General features: G+C 47.8%; 1 protein-coding gene across 2 annotated transcripts in view; it reads right to left on the bottom strand.

Moving 5' to 3' along the window:
* Positions 1–17,241, bottom strand: part of LOC142244182 (perilipin-2-like) — a 55,096-nt gene that overhangs the window by 36,072 nt on the left and 1,783 nt on the right. Inside the window, exons 3-8 of one of the 2 annotated variants that reach the window (XM_075316391.1) lie at positions 15,982–16,177; positions 14,865–14,947; positions 14,532–14,784; positions 14,132–14,313; positions 13,460–13,594; positions 13,092–13,382 (exon numbers count right to left, since the gene is read on the bottom strand). In XM_075316391.1, the coding sequence (XP_075172506.1) occupies positions 13,092–13,382; positions 13,460–13,594; positions 14,132–14,313; positions 14,532–14,784; positions 14,865–14,947; positions 15,982–16,177 (1,140 nt within the window). Of the gene's footprint in view, positions 1–12,770; positions 13,383–13,459; positions 13,595–14,131; positions 14,314–14,531; positions 14,785–14,864; positions 14,948–15,981; positions 16,178–17,241 lie in introns of those variants that run through there. The other variant, XM_075316397.1, reaches the window with a different exon arrangement.

Genomic DNA, 17,241 nt, shown 5'->3' with positions numbered 1-17,241 from the left:
GACCTCTGCTTCCAAAGCCAGCTGTTCCGCCGGAGAACGACGCAGAGGGGTAACCACGAACCGGGAAGGAGGAGGCTGAAGGAAGGGGAGCCGGAGGCCGGAGCGTATAAGGGCCAGTATCCATGCACTGGAGGAAATCCTTTCCCAAGCCGGAAGGAACTGAGAGAGCCTCCCTCCGACCTGGAAAAGCGAGTCACTTGGACAACTTATTCTGATCCTTTGAGGGGCCCTTGAACATGAACCCCTTTCCCTGAGTCGTTCTATCGGACCAGGTATTCCGATCCCGTGGTCGGGTGGGGCGGCGAACTGGCTTCCTCTGAAAGGACCGCCGTGAAGAAGGAAACGATGGAAAGGGAAAGCCGCCCTTCTTGTCGCTAGCTTTTTCCAGGATGTCATCCAGTACCGGCCCGAACAGAAATTCACCTTGACAAGGGATATTGCAGAGTTTAGACTTAGTTTGCAGATCCCCCGGCCAGCATTTCAGCCAGAGAGCCCTTCTAGCCGCATTGGAGAGGGACGCTGACTTGGCAGCCAACTTAGTGGAGTCCGCCGAGGCGTCCGCAAGGAAGGCCGCCGCCGCCCCCCGCAACTTGGAGAGGGAGGAAGCAATCTCCTCCTTAGGTGCTCGAGATCTAAACTGGTCTTCCAGTTCGTCAATCCATATAGTCAGGGATCTAGCCGTACAGGTAGCCGCAATGGCGGGTCTCGGTCGTCCGGCAGCAGCTTCCCAGGTATTCTTTAGGAAGTGATCAGCTTTCTTATCTAATGGGTCTTTCAGGGAGCCCATGTCCTCAAATGGCAAGGCAAACTTTTTGGATGCCTTAGCGACAGCCACATCCAATTTTGGCGCCTTATCCCATGTTGAGCAGGAGGCCTCCTCAAACGGATATTTTCTCTTAAAGGCGCCAGGAATGGAATGCTTCTTATCAGGTCTCTTCCATTCCCGGGCAATTAAGGCTTGTATTTTATCCACCACCGGGAAGGAGCGTCGTTTCTTCTGCTCCATGCCCCCGAACATCCTATCCTGGATAGATTTTTCAGGTTTCTCATCTGGGAGGCCCATGGTGGTCCTCACCGCCTTAACTAACTTCTTCATATTATCGAGTGGGAAGCACTGGCGACCCCCTGAGTCGCTATCAGAGGAGGAGCAGGAAGTAGAGCCAGAGGAATCACATTCCCCATCAGACCTATCAGAGTCCTCGTGGGTAGGCGAAGGGGCCCGAGAACCCCCAGCACTTTGTGCTCCAGACAGGGATCGGAGGGAGTCCCTGACTTCCTCCCGTATGAGGGACCGGAGGTCGGAGGCAAATCCTGGCTGTTCCTCCGACAAAGTCTGCTGAATGCAGCCTTTGCACAGTCTTAGTCCAAGAACCAGAAAGTTCTTTACAGCACAAGGCGCATTCCTTATGTCTGGATTTTGATAAACACTTCTTAGGTTTACTGCGATCCTATAAAAAAAAAAACAGACAAGACAACCGCCATTAAAAGCGGAACAGCTGAGTTGCACTCACCCACTGATGCCAAGAGGCTATACTGGGTCAGCAGGGCCCTCATCTGACTTCCTTCCTCTAGAAGGCTGTCTTCTGTCAGGAGAGTCAGGGTCCTTCTGCTTGGAGGACCAGTCATCAGTCCCCCCCCACGCTTGACCCCTGAGCCGGTGACACTGTCATCCTTGCCCCCCTTCTGCTGCCGCTTCAGGGAGGCAGTATCATGATCAGAGGGAGGTTTTGGGGAGGAGGGAGGCGAAAGACGCCGCTGACTGCTTGTCCGTCATAGTAATAGAGTACAAGCACTCAGAAAATTGCCGCTCTTATTTTCAAGAAAGACTGGCGACTCAAGACAAGACGCTGGTAAGGAGAGGGTGGGGGGGGGTGGGGGGCCGTAGCAGGGAGGGAAGGAGCCCATGCGCAGACAAGACCCCCGTGGGTACGCTGTGACGGGAGAGCCCTGCGGACAGGTCCCTTGCAGATCAACTTACCTGCCCCGCAGGCTCCTGGCGCTCCTATCGGGCACGCTGTACGCAGTCCTGACCCCCATGGGTCCGCTGCAGCAGCTCCACAGCACCTCGGCCGACCGCAGCAGGACCCGTGTCGCTGCCAGAGCCAGCCGACCGGGCGCCGGACTGGAATCTTCGGCCCATCAGGACCTTCCTGGATCTAGTGGATCTCTGGAGGCTCCCTGTTCAAGGACAGGAAACCAACTGATGCGGGGAGAGGTGCCGCCCCTTTTTATTCTGGAGGTTTCCTGTCCTTGAAGGGCGGATCCCCTCTCTCGTGGTGCTGTCATGGGTGCTGGAAAAATAAATAAATTACCCCTTCCAATCACTAGGTATTTCTAGGGAAATGACCCTTAGAAGTCCCTACCTAGCAATGGAGAATGACACTAATTGTTTTGGGTGCCCTCATTCACCGTAGGGAAGCCCTAGACCAACCCTACAGTGACCCTGTCCAAACTGAAGCACCCATCACCAAAAAGGTCGAACTACAGTTAGGTCCAGAAATATTTGGACAGTGACACAATTTTCGCGAGTTGGGCTCTGCATGCCACCACATTGGATTTGAAATGAAACCTCTACGACAGAATTCAAGTGCAGATTGTAACGTTTAATTTGAAGGTTTGAACAAAAATATCTGATAGAAATTGTAGGAATTGTACACATTTCTTTACAAACACTCCACATTTTAAAAGGTCAAAAGTAATTGGACAAATAAACCAAACCCAAACAAAATATTTTTATTTTCAATATTTTGTTGCGAATCCTTTGGAGGCAATCACTGCCTTAAGTCTGGAACCCATGGATATCACCAAACGCTGGGTTTCCTCCTTCTTAATGCTTTGCCAGGCCTTTACAGCCGCAGCCTTCAGGTCTTGTTTGTTTGTGGGTCTTTCCGTCTTAAGTCTGGATTTGAGCAAGTGAAATGCATGCTCAATTGGGTTAAGATCTGGTGATTGAGTTGGCCATTGCAGAATGTTCCACTTTTTGCACTCATGAACTCCTGGGTAGCTTTGGCTGTATGCTTGCAGTCATTGTCCATCTGTACTATGAAGCGCCGTCCGATCAACTTTGCGGCATTTGGCTGAATCTGGGCTGAAAGTATATCCCTGTACACTTCAGAATTCATCCGGCTACTCTTGTCTGCTGTTATGTCATCAATAAACACAAGTGAGCCAGTGCCATTGAAAGCCATGCATGCCCATGCCATCACGTTGCCTCTACCATCTTTTACAGAGGATGTGGTGTGCCTTGGATCATGTGCCGTTCCCTTTCTTCTCCAAACTTTTTTCTTCCCATCATTCTGGTACAGGTTGATCTTTGTCTCATCTGTCCATAGAATACTTTTCCAGAACTGAGCTGGCTTCATGAGGTGTTTTTCAGCAAATTTAACCCTGGCCTGTCTATTTTTGGAATTGATGAATGGTTTGCATCTAGATGTGAACCCTTTGTATTTACTTTCATGGAGTCTTCTCTTTACTGTTGACTTAGAGACAGATACACGTACTTCACTGAGAGTGTTCTGGACTTCAGTTGATGTTGTGAATGGGTTCTTCTTCACCAAAGAAAGTATGCGGCGATCATCCACCACTGTTGTCATCCGTGGACGCCCAGGCCTTTTTGAGTTCCCAAGCTCACCAGTCAATTCCTTTTTTCTCAGAATGTACCCGACTGTTGATTTTGCTACTCCAAGCATGTCTGCTATCTCTCTGATGGATTTTTTCTTTTTTTTCAGCCTCAGGATGTTCTGCTTCACCTCAATTGAGAGTTCCTTAGACCGCATGTTGTCTGGTCACAGCAACAGCTTCCAAATGCAAAACCACACACCTGTAATCAACCCCAGACCTTTTAACTACTTCATTGATTACAGGTTAACGAGGGAGACGCCTTCAGAGTTAATTGCAGCCCTTAGAGTCCCTTGTCCAATTACTTTTGGTCCCTTGAAAAAGAGGAGGCTATGCATTACAGAGCTATGATTCCTAAACCCTTTCTCCGATTTGGATGTGAAAACTCTCATATTGCAGCTGGGAGTGTGCACTTTCAGCCCATATTATATATATAATTGTATTTCTGAACATGTTTTTGTAAACAGCTAAAATAACAAAACTTGTGACACTGTCCAAATATTTCTGGACCTAACTGTAAATCCTAGTCATTTATCATTCCCATAGCGTTGACACATTTCTCCCCAGTTTCCAATACACCAGGTTTCATCAGAGGACATAAACACTCAATATATCATCCTCAGATTTTGGCACACAGCTGTCTTTTTTGGAGTCTTTGGCCATGGTTTCCCGAGATCACCTGAAGAGATGTCCCCCACCATAGAGGATGGAAACTGAAGCCCCGGCCACAGAACCGGCTGAGGAGAAGGAGAAAGGGATAATCCACACCATGCTGGGCGATTTCCCGGCCGATTGGCCTACACAGAACGGTGCAGTGATCCTTCCAGTAATACTGTTCCCACAACCCGTGGAGGAAAAAGATGGAAGTGGCCGTTAATGCCCCAGCGCCCAGGGATGTGCCTGTTCCCAGCTCCCCTATGCCTCTGCCTGCCCTACATGATAGCCAGGGGGAGGAACTAGCTGTGTCCTCTGCACCACTGCATACCACCACCAACCTTGGCCCTCGTAAGTCCACACATCCCAACCTAGGTCGACCCCCGCTTAGTTACAGGGAGACTAACATTTAGGGGTGTGATGTTGTTAAATGTATAAGAATGTAACTGAATGATAATAAAAGGAATCAACCGTTGTTTACCTGATTACACCGTGATTGAACTGGCCGTTGCCGGCAACTAGTCCCCATAGGGACCTTCTGCAACCATTGCGTAAGGAACTACTTACGGACAAGCCCGAGAATTTGCAGGGCAACCACAAACTTGTGGCATGTAAATAAAATGTTGGCTTGTTACTGTGACTGCCTCCAGAGAGGCTGATTTGGGAGGATGGGCCTGGAGGAAATGGATGGCCCAGGCCCGCCACTACCGTAACCGGTGGCAATCCTCCGGGGGTTCAGGGGTCCCCATGGACATGGGTCCCCTGAAAGAGACCGTACCCGCTCAGGCAATTTGGTTCTGGACTGTGGCAAGGGGTGCTGCCCACTTTTTAGGGGCAGCATCAGGGCCCGGTTGTTTGGGCGGGGGGAGAGCAGAAGCCGTTACCGTTAGTAACGTTTAAGGAAATGCCTCCCGTAAGGGAAGTTTTATAAAATGCTTGTGTTTTATATGTTTTCTACAGAATTAAGAAAATAAAACCGGTGATTGACGGGCAGCCCGCAGACAGTCTGCGTTTAACCAAGTTAATGTGCAGACAGCAAAAATGAAATCTCAGACTTTGATGGAGAAGGAGATTTATGCAGTTTTAAAACACAAAAAAAAAATGCAGCATGGGCACTTTGCCTAAGACACTGCATGAAAATCGGAGCGAGTGGAATGCAATAAAACATCGCATCCACTCTGACCAATATTAACCTATGTGCCAGAACCCATGAGTGATTATTTTCTCAGCCCTAATTGGACCGAGCGAACAGTTGCAGCATGCGATCCTTGTTTCTCTCGCACCCTTTCAAGTCTATGGGGGCAAGAAAAAAAAAATCACCCTGCACTTGCAGTGCTCTGGTGTACTGCAGGAGCAGGGTGAGAATTGCAATAGCCAGCAATGGAGGAATGAGATGAATGGCCCAATAGCATGTTGGACCTCAGTCACAATGACGCTCAGCTCCTGCTGTGCTGCCAGTGTGAGCTGAGTGATGCAAGATTGCAGTAGTCCTGGCCTAAAAGGCCCAGTCACACAAAAAAAAAACAAAAAACTTACCAGCGATCCCAACAATGAGAGATCGCTGGTAAGTTGCTATCAGGTTGTATCATTGTTGGGATCGCTGGTGAGTTGCTAGGAGGTCGCTGGTGAGATGTCACACTAAGCGATGCTCCAGCGATCCCACCAGCAACCTGACAGGGATCGCTGGAGCGTCGCTACACGGGTTGCTGGTGAGCTGTCACACAGGCAGATCTCACCAGCGACCAGCCATGCGTGGAAGCGATGCTGCGCTTGGTAACTAAGGTAAATATCGAATAACCAACCCGATAGTTACCTTGGTGTCCGCTGGTAACAGCTTAGCGCTGGCTCCCTGCACTCCTAGCCAGAGTACACATCTGGTTAATTAACCCGATGTGTGCAGGGAGCCGGCACTGACAGTGTGAGAGGTGGATGCTGGTAAATATCGGGTAACCAAGGAAAGGGCTTCTTGGTTACCCGATATTTACATTGGTAACCAGCATCCGCAGAAGTCAACTCCCTGCACATTTAGTTGTTGCTCTGTCACACACAGCGATGTGCTTCACAGGAGGAGAGCAACAAAAAAAAAAATAAGTCTAGGACATTCAGCAACCACCAACGACCTTACAGCAGGGGCCAGGTTGTTGCTGGATGTCACAGCAACATCGCTAGCAAGTTGTGCCTCAGCAGCGATGTTGCTAGCGATCTTGCTTAGTGTGACGATACCTTTACTCTGCAAGCATGATAGGTGGAGGTCTGTCCTTATACGTCGATCACCAGTGGTGAAACAGCAGGTTACAGGCTCAATGCATAGTCTTTAGAGATCCAAAGAAGGACCTGTAGACTTGAGCCTGCTGAGCTCTGCTTGCACAGCTCATGCTGGAGCTACAGACTTCTGAGTAGTATCATGCATGCCATGTGTGGGGTTGGGTCTCAGGAACCAAGCCTCCCTCAGTCATTAAAACTATAGCTACAATCTCACTGGCTAAAGTAGCATATCATGAGTAATATTAAGATCTTACACACTGCTAATACAAATAAAGCCATTGGATTTGAAATTCTCTTGCAACTGTGAAGGGTGTACAGACCTCAGAAAAAACCCTATTGAAAATTAAACTTTTAATGATTAAGTTATTCATGTGTCTTTGTTAAAATTTGACATCCAATAGGTCAGGGGGCAGCAAGTGTTAGTTAATAGATAAGGTGCTAGTTAGGTTGCATTTATAAGGAGACAAAAAAAAAATACGTAATTACTTACAGGTAATGTGTTTTTTCTGAACCCATGACGGCACCACGAGAGAGGGGATCCGCCCTTCAAGGACAGGAAACCTCCAGAATAAAAAGGGGCGGCACCTCTCCCCGCATCAGTTGATTACCGAGCATGACAAGACCTCCGAAACAAGGAACATCGTTAAAAAACATATCCCGCCACCATAACCGCCCAGTGAAGAAGAGTGAAAAGGGAAGCAAACTAGCAACCCCCAAGTGCAGGGAGGGAATGTAAGGGTGCCGTCATGGGTTCAGAAAAAACACATTACCGGTAAGTAATTACGTATTTTTCCAGCACCCATGACGGCACCACGAGAGAATTACAGAGAGGAAGACCTAGGGAGGGACAACAGTTTGCAGAACCCGCCTCCCAAAAGGTGATGTCGGTGAACGACAAATCAAGGCGATAGTGATTAAAGAAGGTGGACGGAGAAGACCAGGTTGCCGCCTTACATATTTGCTCGATGGAGACCTCCGATCTCTCCGCCCAGGAAGATGCCATTGCTCGTGTGGAGTGTGCCTTCAAAGCAGGAGGCACGTCTTCTCCCCCGGCCGTGTAGGCAACCGAGATGGCATCCCTGATCCACCGTGCCAAGGTGGATTTAGAAGCCTTAAGCCCCTTTCTACAACCCTGGAAGACTACAAACAGAGACTTATCCCTCCTCCCTTCCGAGGTGACCAGCAGATACCGTTGAAGACAACGCCTAACATCCAGGCAGTGCCATCCCATCTCCTCCGGAGTAGAAGGGTTGGCATAAAAAGAGGGAAGCACTATTTCTTGTGATCTATGGAAGTGGGAATGCACCTTTGGCAAATAGGCAGGGTCAGTTCGTAAAACAACTAGGTCATCAAAAAACTGGGTAAACGGAGGAGAAATGGATAAGGCCTGAAGGTCACTAACCCTACGGGCAGAAGTGAGGGCGACCAGGAGAATCGTCTTAAGGGACAGATGCTTGAGAGATATAGAATCTAAGGGCTCGAATGGTGGCCGTGTTAAAGCTGAAAGGACTAAGTTAAGGTCCCAGGACGGGAGTGGCATGGTTCCCAGAGGCTTAGCCCTAGCACAGGACCTAATAAACCTTGATACCCAGGGATCTCCGGCCAGGGTATGGTTATACAAGGCGCTCAGTGCGGAGACTTGCACCTTAAGGGTACTAACTGAGAGACCCAGTTCCCAACCCCTCTGTAGAAATTCCAGGACAACCGGGAAAGAGGGCGGCTTAGCAGGATCCGCACCCGTAGATGTCAGGAATTTTGCCCAAATGCGCCCATAAATGCGAGTAGTGACAGGCTTCCTGCACTGCATCAAGGTGGAGACCAGACCCTGAGAAAATCCCTTATTGCCTAATAGCGACCGCTCAAGAGCCACGCCGTCAGATGTAACCTGGTGTGCTGTGGGTGGAAGGCTGGACCCTGGGATAGGAGATCCGGTAGGTCCGGGAGAACCCACGGATCGGTGACTGACAGATGCGTCAGCCAATAAAACCAAGGCCTCTTCGGCCAAAAGGGTGCTATGAGAATTACGACTGCTTGATCCTCCCGTATCTTCCTGAGCACTGCAGGGAGGAGGATGAGTGGAGGGAAGGCATATGCGAGGCGGAAGTCCCACTTGAGCAATAGCGCGTCCACCGAGTGGGGATGATCCCTTGGATCCAGGGAACAGAATCGGGGAACCTTCCTGTTGGTCCGTGTTGCAAAGAGGTCTATCTCTGGAACCCCCCACATCCCCGTTATCCTGTTGAAAACGGACTGATTTAGAGACCATTCGCCCTGGTGAAACTGGGTGCGACTGAGAAAGTCCGCCAAATCGTTCTCCTTCCCTCGGATGTGCACTGCCGACAGGGAACCCAGATGGGCCTCTGCCCAAGACATGATCCTGCTTGCGACGGCCATGAGGTGCCTGGAGCGAGTACCCCCCTGGTGGTTGAGATATGCTACCGTCGCTTGGTTGTCCGACAGAACTTTCACATGTCGACCCCTTAACAACGGCAGGAAACGACCTAACACCTTTTCCACCGCCAGCAATTCCCTTGTATTCGAGGAATTTTGAGCTTCTTCTCCAGACCATTGTCCCTGAATGAAATGAGCGTCCAGATGTGCCCCCCAACCGTAGAGACTGGCGTCGGTGGTTACCACCACGGGCTCTGGCGCCGTCCAAGGCACCCCTCTGCCCAAGTGGACCGGATCTAGCCACCAATAGAGGGACTGCAATGTGCGATGTTTGAGAATGATGAGTCTGTCCAGATGGTCCCCGTGAGTGGTCTGATGCTGTAAGATATTCCACTATAGGACCCTGGTGTGTGCCTGAGCCCATCTGACGGCCGGGATGGCCGCAGTCAGGGAGCCCAGGAGGGACATCGCACCCCGGAGAGACAGACGCCGGTGCCTCAGAGTCGAGTCCGGTCTATCTGGGTCCGGAGGGCTTCCACTTTGGAAGGAGGCAACCGAGAAAGTTGAGTGTTGGAGTCCCAAGTGAGTCCCAGAAATAGCTGAACCTTGGATGGGATTAATCTGGACTTTTCCTCGTTGATCAACCAGCCCAACTCCCGCAGGGAAGCTTGCACCTGCCGGAGAAGAGCCGCACAATGGAGAGCTGAGGCGCCCACAATCAAGAAGTCGTCCAGATAAGGAATCAGAAGGACCTCTCTCTGACGCAGATATGCTGACATTTCTGCTATTATCTTTGTAAAAATTCTCGGGGCGATGGCCAGACCGAAGGGGAGGGCTTTGTATTGGAAATGGCAGACCCGACCGTCCATGTGGAGGGCTAGCCTGAGGAAGCCTTGGAAGAGAGAGTGGATTGGGACATGATAATATGCATCGCGCAAGTCTATGACCGCCATGTGACAGTGGGGACACAGATATTTCACTATGGACCGCACAGACTCCATCTTGAAGCTGTCTATTTGAAGGAACCGGTTGAGGGCTTTCAGGTTGATGATTGTGCGATAGGAACCGTCGGGCTTCCCTACCAGAAAGAGGGTGGAATAGAATCCTTCTCCTTGTTCCCTTGTGGGAACTTCCACTAGAACCCTCTTGAAGAGGAGGTGACGGACCTCTGCTTCCAAAGCCAGCTGTTCCGCCGGAGAATGACGCAGAGGGGTAACCACGAACCGGGAAGGAGGAGGCTGAAGGAAGGGGAGCCGGAGGAATCACATTCCCCATCAGACCTATCAGAGTCCTCGTGGGTAGGCGAAGGGGCCCGAGAACCCCCAGCACTTTGTGCTCCAGACAGGGATCGGAGGGAGTCCCTGACTTCCTCCCGTATGAGGGACCGGAGGTCGGAGGCAAATCCTGGCTGTTCCTCCGACAAAGTCTGCTGAATGCAGCCTTTGCACAGTCTTAGTCCAAGAACCAGAAAGTTCTTTACAGCACAAGGCGCATTCCTTATGTCTGGATTTTGATAAACACTTCTTAGGTTTACTGCGATCCTATTAAAAAAAAAAAACAGACAAGACAACCGCCATTAAAAGCGGAACAGCTGAGTTGCACTCACCCACTGATGCCAAGAGGCTATACTGGGTCAGCAGGGCCCTCATCTGACTTCCTTCCTCTAGAAGGCCGTCTTCTGTCAGGAGAGTCAGGGTCCTTCTGCTTGGAGGACCAGTCATCAGTCCCCCCCCACGCTTGACCCCTGAGCCGGTGACACTTATCCTTGCCCCCCTTCTGCTGCCGCTTCAGGGAGGCAGTATCATGATCAGAGGGAGGTTTTGGGGAGGAGGGAGGCGAAAGACGCCGCTGACTGCTTGTCCGTCATAGTAATAGAGTACAAGCACTCAGAAAATTGCCGCTCTTATTTTCAAGAAAGACTGGCGACTCAAGACAAGACGCTGGTAAGGAGAGGGTGGGGGGGGGGCCGTAGCAGGGAGGGAAGGAGCCCATGCGCAGACAAGACCCCCGTGGGTACGCTGTGACGGGAGAGCCCTGCGGACAGGTCCCTTGCAGATCAACTTACCTGCCCCGCAGGCTCCTGGCGCTCCTATCGGGCACGCTGTACGCAGTCCTGACCCCCATGGGTCCGCTGCAGCAGCTCCACAGCACCTCGGCCGACCGCAGCAGGACCCGTGTCGCTGCCAGAGCCAGCCGACCGGGCGCCGGACTGGAATCTTCGGCCCATCAGGACCTTCCTGGATCTAGTGGATCTCTGGAGGCTCCCTGTTCAAGGACAGGAAACCAACTGATGTGGGGAGAGGTGCCGCCCTTTTTATTCTGGAGGTTTCCTGTCCTTGAAGGGCGGATCCCCTCTCTTGTGGTGCTGTCATGGGTGCTGGAAAAATAAATAAATTACCCCTTCCAATCAGTAGGTATTTCTAGGGAAATGACCCTTAGGCTATGTGCGCACTAGAGATGTGAAGTTTCTCGAGAAAATCTTCTCGAGAAACTTCTGGGAGTGAAGATTTGCTGAACTCCGGAAAAAATCCGCGGCAAAACCGCATGCGGATTTGCCGCGGAATTGCCGCGATTTTCCCGCGGGTGGTTCCCTGCGGATTTTTGCAGGCTGTACTGCAGAAATCTGCGGGATACCTGCGGATTTAATGGACATGTTCATTTTCTCAAGAAAGTTTCTCGAGAAATTTCCGCACCGAAACTTTCTTGAGAAAAATCCGCACCAGTGCGCACAGCTTTTTTTTCTCATAGAATTTCATGGGAAATGTCTGCACAAAGATTGCAGACATTTCTCAAGAAATTTCCGCGGCAAATCCGCGGGTAAATCCGCGGGTATTTTGCTCTAGTGCGCACATAGCCTTAGAAGTCCCTACCTAGCAATGGAGAATGACACTAATTGTTTTGGGTGCCCTCATTCACCGTAGGGAAGCCCTAGACCAACCCTACAGTGACCCTGTCCAAACTGAAGCACCCATCACCAAAAAGGTCGAACTAAATCCTAGTCATTTATCATTCCCATAGCGTTGACACATTTCTCCCCAGTTTCCAATACACCAGGTTTCATCAGAGGACATAAACACTCAATATATCATCCTCAGATTTTGGCACACAGCTGTCTTTTTTGGAGTCTCTGGGTCTCCTGAATAGCAAGTGTTTTTGTCCCTTGATGAACCCTGGTGTATTAGAAAACATGTCAGGACGCTCTGGGAATAATACATTACTAAGGTCTTAATTTGTTTTACCTTTGGTGATAGATGCTTCAGTTTAGAATGGGGTGCAAAAAAAAAAAATAGAAAAAAAGGCTCAGGGTCATCTCCCTAAAAGTACCTAGAAATTGGAAGGGCAAATTTATTTTTCCCCTCAACATGAGAGTTTTGATTGATTTATATGTGTTATTTCAGTCTTTAATAAAAAGTGCTAGGTAGGTTAGATTATCTATTAACAAACTGTTGCTGCCCCCTGACCTATTGTGGTAGCATGGTTCAAATTTTAACTTAATTCTTGTATCTTTATGTAATCATTAAAAGTGTAAAGGGTGCAAAGTTTTTGGTTTTTATATCGTACAAAGACCATTTAATCCCCTGGTAAATGATACACACCAAGCTGCGTCAGATGTAAGCTTTTAGAGTTTCAAATTGAGATCTCCAAGCTCCTGTATGAAGATTTCCCATTCCTACCACCATATTTAGATCTCTAGTCATTAGCACAAGGTGCTAGGTTTTACTACCCACAGATTGAAGATTTGTCTTACTATAGGAGCACCATTTTAGGGAGTCAAGTCAATGAGTGCTAGTTAAAACCAGATATTACATCTGAGCAAGTAAGGTTTGTACACGACAGACAAGTCACTGCAGCATTTTATTAATACAAAAGTGGCCAAAAAAAAAAAAGTTTGTGTTCATAGTGTTTAACATATACCAGAATGTGAAGATACAAAACCATCCAAGAGTAAGACAAAAGTCCAATGTTAGAGACAACTCCTTTCACATTTGACAATTTGAGGACCAGTAACTGGCATAGACCAAGGTGGAAGATGCAAACTAAGGCAAGTTAGTGGCATTTGCCCATTAATCACTTTATTTTTTTTAGTCCTCTTTAACTGAATCTCCCCCATCTTCTTGCTCCCCATGTTGGCTACTTGCCAGTTTGGGATAAAATGGACCTACCAGCCAATTTAGTGGAGTGTTGTTTATGAAGTAGTCCATAACATCATCCATGCCATCCTTTATTTTAGTGAACTTGTCCTTAGTGGCGGTTAAGAGGCTGTCAGATATTTCTCTGAAGGAATAAGCAGAGCGGAAGTTTTGATAGATATCTGCAGCCATGGCACTAATACTCTGAGCCTTGCTCTGAATATTTTGTGGAAGTCCTTGGACACTGGAGACCAGAGACAGACATGTGCTTTGCAGGTGATGAGTGAGACTACGGGCAATAGTCAGTGTGCGGGATTCAATTTGCTGTAATGAGAAGACGACATGTTACGGTTCCAGTATACAGATGATGCCTAGCATAAGACTCAAGGGAGTGTCATTACCTCTGCACCCTCAGTTTCCCCACCAGCATCTTCTCCAGTTCCTTTCGTCCACTCCACCCACTTGCTGAACATCTTCTCTTGAGCATCATGGATCTTCTGATTTGCACCATTCATGTTTTTTCTTGCATATTCAATCTGAAAAGAGTTGTTTATGTTACCTTTGGTTCATGGAAGACAGGTGTGATTATATGCACTACATCTGGTTTTACACAAGTATGCATTTTCCCTCCTCAGGAAGTACATGTTGGTGTAAAGCCCCATTAGTATTCCATGTCAACCATAAGGGAGCTTTGCCTATGACAGGGTTTTTGTAAATGCCTACAGAAAATAGGCGAATCCCCATTTGATGCTTTATACCTGGAGATAAGGTTAAAGCATTGTAGGCTTTACAGTCCTTTATTTCTAGAACCCGCTACTCCTGTACTTGGATGTGGAGTCTAAATTCAAATTAGGGGCTGATCTGCAATACAACCTGTAGAAATGGTGTCTTCTGGTCGCAGGGAAAAGATTCCGAACATATGAATGAGTGAATCTAGGCTAGTATTGCAATGCCTAGTTCTAAATACTGCAAGATATCTAATCTGCAGTGTACCATTATAGCATTTTGGCTCCATTGAAGTTTATCACTCCATGAAAGTTAGTGACAAAATGTTTACAAGTACAGGTACTAACCAGGTCAACTGTGTTCTGGAGCTGAGCAATGGCTTCCTGACTCCTGCATTTGGCATCCTTCATCCTAGTCAGGGCCTGTTGGTAGACACGCCTGCGGGCCTTTGTAGAGAGGGATCCAAGGCGCACATAGTAGCCAGGCTTATCTTGGGACACAAAGCCTTCTGTTTCAGTTGCTTCCTTAGCTATAATAAAAAGTTAGTTATGCTCATATATTCACCAGCTTGGATACAACTGTGGATTCAGCAATATAAACCTTGTGGTTTACTACTTGTCAGGACACCCTTGGCTTATTCAGCAGAGCTGAACTAAGCATAATGCAGTTGCTTAAAGTAAGCCAGTTGAGCTAGTATTTTGCCTGCTCCAGCAAACTGCTTATCCTGTGCATTCAAGTTAAGCTTACCAAGTTCTTCATCTGTTGGTGGCAGGAATTGTTCCAGAAGACATTCAGACCTAGTTAGTGCAGTGTCCACACGGTCGCTCATGATCTTCACTACATTGCTTCCAAGAACAGTATTAATGCCGCCATTTACAACAGCCTTAGTCATCTCCACACTGTCCTGCACAGCTCCCTTGGTTTTATCCACTACTCCTGTGATACTATGGATAACAGCATCTCTGGCACCAACAACTGCTTCTGAGGCATTAGCCACAACCTAAAATATACAAGATGGGACCTCTAATATGACAGTAGGTGAAGGGAAATTTAAGGCTCTGCATGATTTTATCTGCTTACCTTTTCAGGAGGCTGATACAGAATAGGCAACCTTTCCTCAATCTTGTCCAGTCCAACACATGCAATGTTGTTTGCCAGAGCAACTGAGAAGTGAGGAAGCTACATTTAATACAGTCATTGTATATAAAAGCTAGCAAAGTTCCTGTGGGCAATACTAGGGATATGGTGATATTTGGCCTACTTGCAAGCTAGGAGCAACCGACATGTCTAGAATGACACCTCTATGCACTAGAGGGAAGGCATTTACAGACATCTTTACTTCTTTCTATATCCAATCACGTTTACCTGCATCTTAGCCACCTTCTCAGCTCTGGGAAAAAAAAAAAAAAAAGTTGCTCACTCATCTGGACTACTGTGACTGAGAACCCCCCTCCACTTCCTCCCTGTTAAGAAAACCTGAATGCAGAGGCCAGGGTCATTTTTGTGTTGCTTCTTCAATGATATCTCCACCTTATGCCACTCATTGGTATTGTTACTCATTAGCTACAGGACAACGCACCTACAGTTGTGCCCCATCCTATATCTCCTCCATAGCACCCTACCTGTGCTCAGCAGTTGATCCAAGACAAACTCCATAATCCATTTAAATGCGCTTTAACCACCACATCTTTAGACAGGTCTCTCACCTCAAATACTGTTTCCTCTTAGATTAATAGGAGGGACAAGGTTGTGAGATCTCGCCACATCCTCCATGCACTCAATACTAGTTGATGACTGGAACATGCAGCTTCTTTGAAATGCCCCATTTATTATGGCTAGACCATACCTCACAAGAATCTTCTACCTATTGTTCCCCTCCCCCATTTCCTTACAGATTGCAAGTTTAAGCAGAATCCTCACTCCTGTAATTGAAAGCAGTTTGTCTTTACATGACCAGCTTATTGTAAAGGACTGCAGACTAGCACTAAAAATGAAGCCTGCATATGTTGACAGTGGAGAAATAGCTTTCCAGATTTATACCATCAGGCCACAAAATGCAGAGTGAGGAAATCTTGCATAAAGCAGATAATAAAATGTTGAATTAAGCCATAAGGTATAGATTTTAGTCCCAAATATACACATTAGGTTTTTTACCCAATCCCACCAAGTAAGACAACCATCAAGACGCTAAACCTACTTTGAGGCTCGAGTTTCTGCAGGATTGGCATGGCGCTGGTGATGGCCACCGAAGTGATGCTCTTCACACTTTTCTCTGCGATGTCACATACAGATTTCAGGTAGGGATGGTTGTCTTTAGTGGTCACATAGGTGGAGGACACCATGTCATATGTAGAGCTCACAAATGGGAGGTTTATCAACCTTACCACCACATTCTAGAGATGGAAGGTGGGGAGAAAAACAAAAAAAAAAAAACAAAACAGACTTTGGTCATGTAAAAACAAACATTTACTAGCAATGCTACTTGAGAGATTCAGAATTGCTCATTCAACCTTTGCCACAATACAAAATGGTTCAAGCCAGAAAAACAAAAAAAAAAACGCAATTCCTGTACTGAGTCTTCTAAATGTGTCCCTGCCATGTACTGTGTAATGGCTGTGTGTGACCATACAGGGACAGTTCTGCCCAGGAGATGTGGTATGGGGTGCAGTATAGCCTTAACAGCACAGGATTGCAATTTTTATTTTTTTTTTTTCATCCACACATTTTTAATGTACTCAAAGATCTATTGGTTAAAATGAAGTTTAAAAAGAACATTATTCACGGAAAAAAAAAAACCTTTAGGGTATGTGCGCACGTGTGCGCATTACATGCAGTTACGCTGCGTTCTGCACCGCAGCTTAACTGCATGCGTCCCCTGCACAGTCTATGGAGATTGTGCAGGAGCCGTGCGCACGTGGCATATTAGAATGCAGCGATTCAGCTGCTGCCTGAATCGCTGCGTTCTAAGAAGTGACATGTCACTTCTTTCGTGCGGTTTGCATGCTGTCTATAGGGAGAGGCAGCATGCAGAGCGCACGTTCTCTGCTGGCACCATGCGCTTCAGAACGCAGCTTTTCAGCTGCGCTCTGAAGCGCACATTTTCGGTGCGGTGCAAATCGCACACATACCCTTAATTTAAGCATTGGTTACTCCATTTCTTAATTGTACATATGCAAGATCAACTCAGAAATCTGCTTCCTTCTCAAGGACTGGTTCTCTAAGCAGTTTATATGGTTATGGAGCTCAAATGGATTAAAAAAAAAAAGTTAATATCTGCAATCTAATGTCTTAAACTAGAGAAATACATTTCTTAAATTGAAGTGAGCTGTTAAACCTAGAACGTGCAACCATAGAAATCAAGTAACCTAGCAGGCTTGCGAGGCCTCAGGTATGCATTCTAGGGTTAATTCTATGGGCCAAACAAATCTCGGAGAATCTGCCTCCAGGACTCACGTCA

This window comes from Anomaloglossus baeobatrachus, chromosome 1 (assembly GCF_048569485.1).
Source record: "Anomaloglossus baeobatrachus isolate aAnoBae1 chromosome 1, aAnoBae1.hap1, whole genome shotgun sequence".
Lineage (NCBI taxonomy): Eukaryota > Metazoa > Chordata > Amphibia > Anura > Aromobatidae > Anomaloglossus > Anomaloglossus baeobatrachus.
Note: the sequence above shows the minus strand (reverse complement) of the source record. Positions and strands in the feature narration are given on the sequence as shown.